Source organism: Alosa sapidissima, chromosome 8 (assembly GCF_018492685.1).
Source record: "Alosa sapidissima isolate fAloSap1 chromosome 8, fAloSap1.pri, whole genome shotgun sequence".
NCBI lineage: Eukaryota > Metazoa > Chordata > Actinopteri > Clupeiformes > Clupeidae > Alosa > Alosa sapidissima.
This window is the reverse complement of record NC_055964.1, coordinates 34105248-34115849: the sequence shown is the minus strand read 5'-3', so window position 1 is coordinate 34115849 and position 10602 is coordinate 34105248. Positions and strand designations below refer to the sequence as shown.

The window sequence follows — 10602 nt, the reverse complement described above, 5'->3', positions numbered from 1 at the left end:
CATGGGGGATGCATGTTATAATGATGGTATAAAAGAAGGAGAGCAAGATGGAGGGATAGAAAAGGAGAGATAGAGGGATAGAAAAGGAGAGCTAGAGAGATAGAAAAAGAGCGATAGAGAGATAGAAAAAGAGAGATAGAGAGATAGAAAAAGAGAGCTAGAGGGATAGAGTTAGAGGAAGAGGGAACAGTATGAGCAGAATGTGGAAAGGAGAGCGGGAAAGGGGCCTACACATTTTAATGGCTCTTCGGCACAGGCTGTTATGTAATACCTCATGCTCTCACACTTCTCTCTCTCTCTCTCTCTCTCTGTGTGTGTGTGTGTGTGTGTGTGTGTGTCTCTGTCTCTGTATGTATGTGTGTGTGTGTGTGTGTGTTTGTGTGTGTTTTGTCAGATGTGCTCTGAAGAAGCGGAACTGTCTGATACGGTTCAGTCTCACTGCGAGGTTTATGAGGGTTATGAACAGGTTCATACACACACACACACACACACACACACACACACGTTGGGGTTATGAGCGGGTTCTTCTCAGCTCTGTTGTTGGGTGAGCGAGTGTGGGAATGTTCCGTGCGGATTGCAGTGGAGGGTGGAGACTGTTGGATTCTCTCCCAGTGCTGTTTTGAAGTTAGGGCCTCTCCCATACACCAGCTACTTTCCCTATACAATCATACAATCATACACACACACACACACACACACAGACACACTCATTTTAACTGTTCCAGTTTTTCTTGTGGCTGTCGTAGAATGAAAAAACACACACAGACTCTTAGACGGGTTTTAAAAGGGCAGAGAATGTGTTGGCACAGGCTGCAGCAGATGAGTGAAATGTGTGTGTGTGTGTGTGTGTGTGTGAGAGAGAGAGAATCAGTCAGCTATGCGTCAATCTGGTGTTATGATGCTGTATATTGTCTTGTGGATTAATGTTAATGACTTGTGTCCTGTGGGTAAAAGTGCTAACCCATGTCCCACATGCTAACTTGTGTCCTATGGACCAATGTGCAAACCTGTATCTGAAGGGCTAACTAGCTAACCTGTTACCTGGGGGCCAGTATGCTTACCTGTGTCCGGTGAGCTAACACGCTAACCTGTTACCTGGGGGCCAATGTGCTTACCTGTGACCTGTGGGCTAACCAGCTACCCTTTGTCCTGTTATGCTTGCAGTGGGCGACACTGAGGATTGAGAGGGGGGCCAAGGAGAAGAACCACCTCCTCTACAAGCCCTACACCAATGGTAAGAGTGTGTGTGTGTGTGTAATGTTCTTTGGTCCTATGTTTTGTGTGTGTTTCTTTGTGTGCCTGACTGTGTGTGAGAGAGAATAACATTTCTCCATTGTCTCTGAGCATAACCTATCTTCTGATGATGACAATGGTTTGTTTATGGTTTGTCCCACCCTGTCCCCGTGGCAACAGGCATCATCGCGAAGGAGCCCACATCCCTGGAGGAGGAGCTCACGGAGCTACGGCGCAGCGGGAGCAGCCGTGATCTGGATAGCTCCTCGGCAACCGCCTCCTCCTCCTCCTCCTCCTCCTCCTCCTGCTCCTCGGCCTCCGCAGTGGCCTCCTCGGCCGAGTTCGACATGTCCGACATCTTCTCGTTCTGCCGGCGCGGCGTGGAGAGCATCGTGGACGACGAGGTGACCAAGCGCTTTTCAGCCGAGGAGCTGGAGACCTGGAACCTGCTGACCCGCAGCAACTACAACTTCCAGCACATCAGCACCCGCCTGACCGTGCTCTGGGGGATCGGGGTCGTCATCAGATATGGGGTTCTACTCCCACTCAGGTGTGTGTGTGTGTGTGTCTGTCTGTCTGTCTACCTGTGTGTGTGTCTGCCTGTCTGCCTGTCTGTGTGTGTGTGTGTGTGCGCGTGTGTTACAGAGAGAGCACTCGCCTGACCGGTCTCTGGGGTCAAGCAGATAGGAGAAATAATGAACGGGAGCAGATAGAATGTGACCTCCAACACAGGGCAGTGCTCACTGCTTTGGTCTCCTGTCGGCTGCAGAAGGTGCACCTGCAGTTAGTAGGTAGCCCTTTGAAGAGTGCGTGGGATGAATAAAAAAGGACATCTACTTAGATGATATTTTAGTGTCATCTACTTAGATGATATTTTAGTGTCATCTACTTAAATATTATCTACTTAGATGATATTTTAGTGTCATCTACTTAGATGATATTTTAGTGTCATCTACTTAGTTATAGTGTAGAGCAGGGGTGTCAAACATAAGGCATGGGGCCAGATCAGGCCCGCCAGCAGGTTTCATACGGCCCCCCAGATGATTTGGGTAGGAAGGGAAAATTAGAAAAAAAAGATATGCACATCCAGTTGTCTTCAACAATGTGTAATAAGCAATATCTCTATGATATGACAAATTGATTAAACCTAGTACTTCAAACCATCCTCAGGAAGGAAAAAGCTGAAAAACTAACATGGAAGTAGGGCATTTCAAGAGATAAAAAGAGCAGTATGTGACAGCAGAACTTTACTGTGTACTTGTTTGCTCATAAGGGATATCATCAAATAACACTCTGACACCGATGCAGAAAAATGATAATGACCATGACAAAGATGGCCCCCACGAGGTCTCCTTCCAACAAATCTGGCTAATATGAGTTTGACACCCCTGGTGTAGGGGAACTTACGATGAGGTAATACACCCAGCTTACTGTTGGTGGCGCTGATGAGTAAAGGCCTCAGATGTGGTGTCCCCATTGAGACCCCAGATTAGCCTCGGTTCCCTCCATCTAACGTTCTCCTGGGTGGTGTACTTGATGAGAACCATGATTGTGTTCTATTTTTTTCACCCTGTGTTCTCCTGGGTGTTGTTCCTGATTAGAACCCAGGTCCACAGGGAGTCCTTAGACACCAGGGAGAGACTCTTAATGACCACAGGAGCCTGTGAAGAGTCAGGTCAGGAGACATTTAAATGGTGTGTGCAAGCATGTGTGTGTGTATGTGTATGTGTGCCTTCTTGCCTGCTCGCATGAAGAGTTCTTAATTATCTCTCTTCAGTGAGATTGTGGTTGCTATGGTTCCAGCAGAGAGAAAGAGACCGGAAATGAGAGAGGGATGAGTCCGCCTGAAGGAGTAGTACTAGAGGAGAGGAGAGAGGGATGAGTCCGCCTGAAGGAGTAGTACTAGAGGAGAGGAGAGAGGGATGAGTCCGCCTGAAGGAGTAGTACTAAACGAGAGGAGAGGAGAGAGGGATGAGTCCGCCTGGAGGAGTAGTACTAGAGGAGAGGAGAGAGGGATGAGTCCGCCTGAAGGAGTAGTACTAGAGGAGAGGAGAGAGGGATGAGTCCGCCTGGAGGAGTAGTACTAGAGGAGAGGAGAGGAGAGGAAAGAGGGGGAGAGGAGAGAAAGCAAGAGTGAGAGTAAGAGAAGTACTTGGAGCCTCCGTCTCCCTCTCCCTCCCTTGCTCTCTCTCTCTCTCACACACTCTCTCTCTCTCTCTCTCTCACACACTCTCTCTCTCTCTCTCACACACTCTCTCTCTCTCTCTCACACACTCTCTCTCACACACACACTCTCTCTCTCTCTTTCACACACACATTCTCTCTCTCTCTCTCTCACACACACTCTTTCTCTCTCTCACTGTCTCTCTCTCACACTCTCTCTCTGTCTCTTAAGAGGAGACACTCCTCTTGCCTCACTCGACATTCACAAAGAGACTGGTGTGAAAGCTCTCACAGATTATTGAGGTGACGTGTGCGCACGCGCACACACACACACACACACACACACACACACACACACACACAAGCTGTACTTCATATCAACACTATTGTGTTCATGCAGATGGATCCCCTGAGCTCTGATAAGCAGAAAGAATCCAATACTGATATGGCCCCATGCACAAACATTCAGATGAACCCCAATAAAGTGCCTTGGCACCCCTCCATTTTCTCTCTCTCTCTCTCTCTCTCTCTCTCTCTCTCTCTCACACTCACTCACTCACTCACACACACACACACACACACACACACACAAGGCTAATAAGGGCTAAATGTGCTTCTTTCTCATCGCCATCTGGGGATTTCATCTGGATTAGCTGTCACCAGCCAACCAGCTTTAACCCACATCCCTAACCCACACCAAGCCCTAATATACTGCCACCAGCTTTAACCCACATCCCTAACCCACACCAAGCCCTGATATACTTTTTTTTATATTAATGTTTTACATGCAAGCATTTTATTTTGTTATTGACATAGGCAGAACTGTGCAGTACAGTGTACTGAATTGTTAATTGTTAATAACACTAATAATACTACAACTACTACTACTAATAATAATAATAATAGTAATAATAATAATTAGTAATATATTTTATTTGTAAATCGATTTTCAAGACACCCAAGGTTGCTTCACATAAACAAAAACAAGATGCCAGACGGAGCGGGGTACTCACCAGCATTCCCGTAAGCACAAACCTCAAGACCTAAACAAACAAGTAAACAAAACAGCCGAAACAGAGACAAACATCAACATCTCATATACTGCTATGCCACTATGCTACTATGTTGCAATACTACTGTACTGCTATATCAGTTTAACCCACATTAATCTACGACACACACACACACACACACAGACAGACACACACACACACACACGCACACACACATAGACAGACAGACAGACACACACACACACAGACACACACACACACACACACACACACACACACACTCACACAGACACACACACACACACACACACACTCACACAGACACACACACACACACACACACACTCACACTCACACTCACACACACACACACACACACAGCTCTGCCTCCACTGCTCTTCTCTCTGGGCCTTTGGACATTTCTATTCTTCCTCTTCTCTCCACGGTCTCTCCCGTGTGCGGAGTGCAGAGCTGCTTTCTAGAGCCGGGGGCACTGCCCACCCCACGCGGGTGTGCCAGGCTTAATCGAGCGGCGCTCGGAGCCCAGGCTGGTGCCAGGGGGGCGCTGGCCATAATTGGCGGCATGAACCGAGAGGCGCTGGGGGAAGCCCTGGACGCCTCATCAGCAAGCGGAGCCGCTCGTGCAGAAGTAGGCGAGCTCCCCTGGTCCACCACTTAGGAGACACGTGCCAGTGACCTGCTACACACACACACACACACACACACACACAGACAGTACACCACTTAGGAGACACGTGCCAGTGACCTGCTACACACACACACACACACACACACACACAGACAGTACACCACTTAGGAGACACGTGCCAGTGACCTGCTACACACACACACACACACACACACACACAGACAGTACACCACTTAGGAGACACGTGCCAGTGACCTGCTACACACACACACACACACACACACACACATACATACACACACACACACACACACACAGTACACCACTTAGGAGACACGTGCCAGTGACCTGCTACACACACACACACACACACACACACACAGTCCACACATGTGTGTGATGTATTCTGGATGCTGGATGTCCTTCCACCTGTGTGGTGGAATGGCGGGTCTCCCTGCTGTCCATCCGACTGCAGGGACGGCAATGGTGATGGCAACTCTCCCACACCTGGGACGGAGCATACCAACTCTCCCACACCTGGGACGGAGCATACCAACTCTCCCACACCTGGGACGGAGCATACCAACTCTCCCACACCTGGGATGCAGTTTTGCCGTCTGGAGAGCCGTCAGACAGCAGGGGAACCCGCACCCTGTCGTCGGAATGAATCCCGGCTAAATAAAGCCAAACTATTCTAACTTTAGACTAACTTTTGAGGAATGGAGATTTTGTGGTGTAATAAAATGACCGTTGTGTGTGTGTGTGTGCCTGTGTGTGTGCCTGTGTGTGTGCGTGCGTGCGTGTGTGTGTGTGTGTGTGCGTGTGTGTGTGTGTGTGTGTGTGTCTCTCTTCCTCAGGGTGACTTTGGCCATCACAGGAGTCGGTTTACTCGTGGTTATCACTTCCATCATCGGGTTATTGCCCAGCGGCAGGTCAGTACACACACGCCTACACACACACACACACACACACACACACACACACACACACACACACACACACACACACACTCCTAAACATCAACCCATGGTCAAGATGGGTGTATTGAGTCTGTTGTACAGGTTAATAGCCGAGTCAGGGCCCCAGCTGTGGCGCAACTGGCTGGGGCACCTGCACCGTACACCGGCGATTCCGGGTTCGATTCCCGCCCCGTGGTCCTTTCCGGATCCCACCCCGACTCTCTCTCCCACTCACTTCCTGTCACTCTCCACTATCCTGTCGCATTAAAGGCATAAAAGCCCCCCCAAAAAATAAACAAGCCAGGGGGATGTCTAGTCCAGTATTGGAACGCCTTTACATAGCAGCCTTTACCAATCTACAACAAGCACACACACACACACACACACACACACACACACACACATACACACACAAAGATCCTGAACCAATCTATTGAAGTTTAGGGCGTGCTACATGTTGTTCTGGATCCTGGAACCTGTCAAGGCAAAGCAAACACACACACACACACACACACACATAGTGCCACTCCACATCCTCCTGTGCTGGAGTTGATGGTGTGTGAACTGATGTGTGTTTGTGTGTGCACTCCTTAAAGTCCTGTGTTTGTTTTTCCATTGCTACTGTAACACCACATTGGCCAACCGCAAACCTGACAGCTGTATGGAAACACTGGAGTTTATAGCTGTCTGTGTGTGTGTTGTGTGTGTGTGTGTGTGTGTGTGTGTGTGTGTGTGTGTGTGTGTGTGAATCATAGGGCGAAGAGCTTCCTGAGTGAGAAGGTTCACCTGATGTGTTACCGAATCTGTGTGAGGGCTCTGACTGCAATCATCACCTACCACCACAGGTGAGCACACACACACACACACACACACACACACACACACTCAATCATCACCTACCACCACAGGTGAGCACATGCACGCACACACACACACACACACAATCAGTAGTCAGATCTGTACCTGCCTGTCAGTGACAACAGGAAGCCAGGGCGGATGTAGGTGGTGCAGACAGGAAGTGAGTGCTGTCGAACAGGAAGTTGCTGGTGTTTACCACTGATCAGACGAGAGGATTACAGCTCCTGGATCCCCACACTGATGTTTGCCATGCCGATGGCTGCCGCCAGAAGCTGTGTGTGAGACGCTGTATGTGTGAGATGGTGTGTGTGTGTGTGAGACAGTGTGTGTTTGTGTAAGGCGGTGGGTGTGTGTGAGGCGGTGGGTGTGTGTGAGACGGTGTGTGTGTGTGAGACGGTGTGTGTGTAAGATGGTGTGTGTGTGTGATAGGTGGTGTGTGTGTGTTAGGTGGTGTGTGTGTTTGTGTGAGGCGGTGTGTGTGTGTGAGATGGTGTGTGTGGTTGTGAGGCGGTGTGTGTGTGTGAGACGGTGTGTATGTGAGACGGTGTGTGTTTGTGTGTGACGGTGTGTGTGTGTGTGTGTGTGAGACGGTGTGTGTGTGTGAGACAGTGTGTGTGTGGTGTGGGCATCCAGCTGGGCTGCAGCTCGATAGTCACCACCCTCAGGACTCCAGCTTTCAGCTGTAAACACACACACACACACACACACACACACACACACACACACACACACACACACACACACACACACACACACACACACACACACATCTTTATGTTTGTGTGCATTTTGTTGTGCAATCCGGGCATAATGATAATCGGTGGCCTTGCGTGTGTGTCTGTGTCTGTGTGTGTCTGTGTCTGTGTGTGTGTGTCTGTGTGTGTGTGTGTGTGTGTGTGTGTGAGTGTGAGTGTGTGTGTGTGTGTGTGAGTGAGTGAGAGGGAGAATGACTACCTGGTCAGGAGGCCGTTGCGTTCCCAAGATCAACTCATTTGACTAGAGGCAGAGATGCTGTGTTATGATCAGTGACGTTCCAGGAATGTTGTTTGTGCGTGCGTTTGTGTGTGTGCAGGCAGGCCTGGTCTTGAGGAGCACTACCCTGAGGGAGTTCTCCCTCTCTCCCTCCCTCTCTCTCTCTCTCTCTCTCTCTCTCTCTCTCTCTCTCTCTCCCTTCCCTCTCTCTTCATCCCTCTCTCTCTCCCTTCCCTCTCTCTTCATCCCTCTCTCTCTCTTTCCCCTCCCTCTCTCTCTTTCTCTCTCTCTCTCTCTTTCTCTCCCTTCCCTCTCTCTCTCTCTCTCTCTCTCTCTCTCTCTCTCTCTCTTGTTTTGCTCCTCTATGTTTTGCAGTGAGGTGTGTGTGTGTGTGTGTGTGTGTGTGTGTGTGTGTGTGTGTGTTCCTCCCTGATGAGGGTTCATTACTTTTGCACACCATAAGATCCATAGAGTGAATGGTACTCCTCAAGTGCACATCATTCCTGCAAACACACACACACACACACACACACACACACACACACACACACACACACACACACACACACACACACACACACAGAGATAGCTCAATAGAGAAGAGGCAGTCATCTGCAGTAAGCTAATACGTTGTTAGTGAAACTTGTTTGCATTACAGCAACAGTTCTCTCTTTCTTTCCATGTTCTCTCGTCTCTATTTCGCTCTTTTTCACACACAACCACGTATTCACACACTCAGTATATTTTCCATCTGTCTTTCTCACACCTGCTGTGTTTAGGTGTGTGTGTGTGTGTGTGTGTGTGTGTGTGTGTGTGTGTGTGTGTGTGTGTGTTTAGATGTGTTTAGATGTGTGTGTGTGTGTGTGTGTTTAGATGTGTGTGTGTGTGTGTGTTTAGATGTGTTTAGATGTGTGTGTTTAGATGTGTTTAGATGTGTGTGTGTGTGTGTGTGTTTAGATGTGTGTGTGTGTGTGTGTGTGTGTGTGTGTGTGTGTAGACAGTAAAGTCCATCTGTTTGTCTTTTCCAGTGAGAACAAGCCCAGAAATGGTGGCATCTGCGTGGCCAATCACACGTCTCCCATTGATGTCATCATCCTTGCCAGCGACGGCTGTTATGCAATGGTGAGCGCAACTGGCCACATTCTTCAGCTGTGCACCTCCCACCTACGCCCACTCTCATTGGCTCCTCAACTCCGATACAATCATAGCTATTGGCTCAGCCAGAGACTGGATTGGTGTAGCTGTACACACATACAAGAGTTCCTATTGGTAGTTCTGCACAGTTAGGAGAGTTCCTATTGGTAGTTCTGCACAGTTAGGAGAGTTCCTATTGGTAGTTCTGCACAGTTAGGAGAGTTCCTATTGGTAGTTCTGCACAGTTAGGAGAGTTCCTATTGGTTCCTGAGGCTGTAGTCTAATACGTTCCCTAAATGGAAGCACGATGAGAATGTAATGTGATTGTTTTTGAGGCGCAGCAGTTTAGCCTGAAGCCTCAAACACTGTGGCGTATCTAGTATTCAGACATTCTCCCAGCGTTAGCTAATGATGTGTGTTAGGAATGTTTATGTGATCAGTGTGTGCTTATTTCTCTTATGCTGTGTGTGTGTGTGTGTGTGTGTGTAGGTGGGCCAGATTCACGGTGGTCTGATGGGAGTGATTCAGAGATCCATGGTGAAAGCAGCTCCTCACATCTGGTTTGAGCGCTCTGAAGTCAAAGATCGACATCTGGTGGCCAAAAGGTGAAACTGCACTGCTAACCCCCACTGGTCAGATAAGGGCTGTCAGGCTGTTGCAGACTGGTCGGTCTAGCGCTGTGTGCTCCACTGTGTGGATGTAGGCACTAGGATGCTGTGGTGGGGTACTACGGTGGCCTTTTTGGGACATTTTACCATGTGACATCAACCTTGGCCTTCAGTCTCCCTCCCTCTCTCTCTCTCTCTCTCTCTCTCTCTCTCTCTCAGTGACAACTGCAGCTCACTCACCGCTTAACAGGCATCTGGTCCTCAGAGTAGTACACTATAAGGCAAGGATACTTACCCAGGTACCCTCAGAGTAGTACACTATAAGGCAAGGATACTTACCCAGGTAACCTCAGAGTAGTACACTATAAGGCAAGGTTACTGACTTACCTAGGTAACCTCAGAGTAGTACACTATAAGGCAAGGTTACTTACCCAGGTACCCTCAGAGTTGTGCACTATAAGGCAAGGATACTTACCCATGTAACCTCAGAGTAGTACACTAAGGCAAAGATACTGACTTTCCTTGAATTTCCCCTTGGGGATCAATAAAGTATCTATCTATCTATCTATCTATCTATCTATTTGACTTACCCAGGTACCCTCAGAGTAGTACACTATAAGGCAAGGTTACTTACCCAGGTAACCTCAGAGTTGGGGCAGCGGTGGCCTACTGGTTAGCGCTTGGACTTCACTGTGTGCAGTGTGTTTCACTAATTCACGGATTGGGATAAATGCAGAGACCAAATTTCCCTCACGGGATCAAAAGAGTATATATACTTATATATAAGGCAAGGATACTGACTTACCCAGGTAACCTCAGGAGTAGCCTCTGATCTCCAAACAAAACGTCACTTTAGAACCAATAGCTGCTCAGTGCAGTGTTCTTGTAGAGATCAGCGGTTGCTCTCAAAGTTACCCGGGTTGGCTAGTTGGCTAGTTAGCTGCTGTGTAGTGCAGTGCTCTGGTCTACAATCTGGGGCACTGACATGCATCTGCTCATTTTGCTCTGGTCTC

The 10602-nt window shown here is 48.7% G+C and overlaps 1 protein-coding gene across 4 annotated transcripts in view; it reads left to right on the top strand.

Annotated features, from left to right (window-relative positions):
• The window catches only part of LOC121715035 (glycerol-3-phosphate acyltransferase 4-like), a 49548-nt gene that overhangs the window by 6041 nt on the left and 32905 nt on the right, over positions 1-10602 (top strand). For all 4 annotated transcript variants that reach the window (XR_006033513.1, XR_006033514.1, XR_006033512.1 and 1 more), the window contains exons 3-8: positions 1165-1234; positions 1414-1783; positions 5916-5990; positions 6773-6862; positions 8876-8969; positions 9471-9586. Coding sequence is in view for 1 of the 4 variants with exons in the window: in XM_042100331.1 (XP_041956265.1) it covers positions 1165-1234; positions 1414-1783; positions 5916-5990; positions 6773-6862; positions 8876-8969; positions 9471-9586 (815 nt within the window). In the remaining 3 variants the exon portion in view is untranslated. The remainder of the gene's footprint in view (positions 1-1164; positions 1235-1413; positions 1784-5915; positions 5991-6772; positions 6863-8875; positions 8970-9470; positions 9587-10602) is intronic.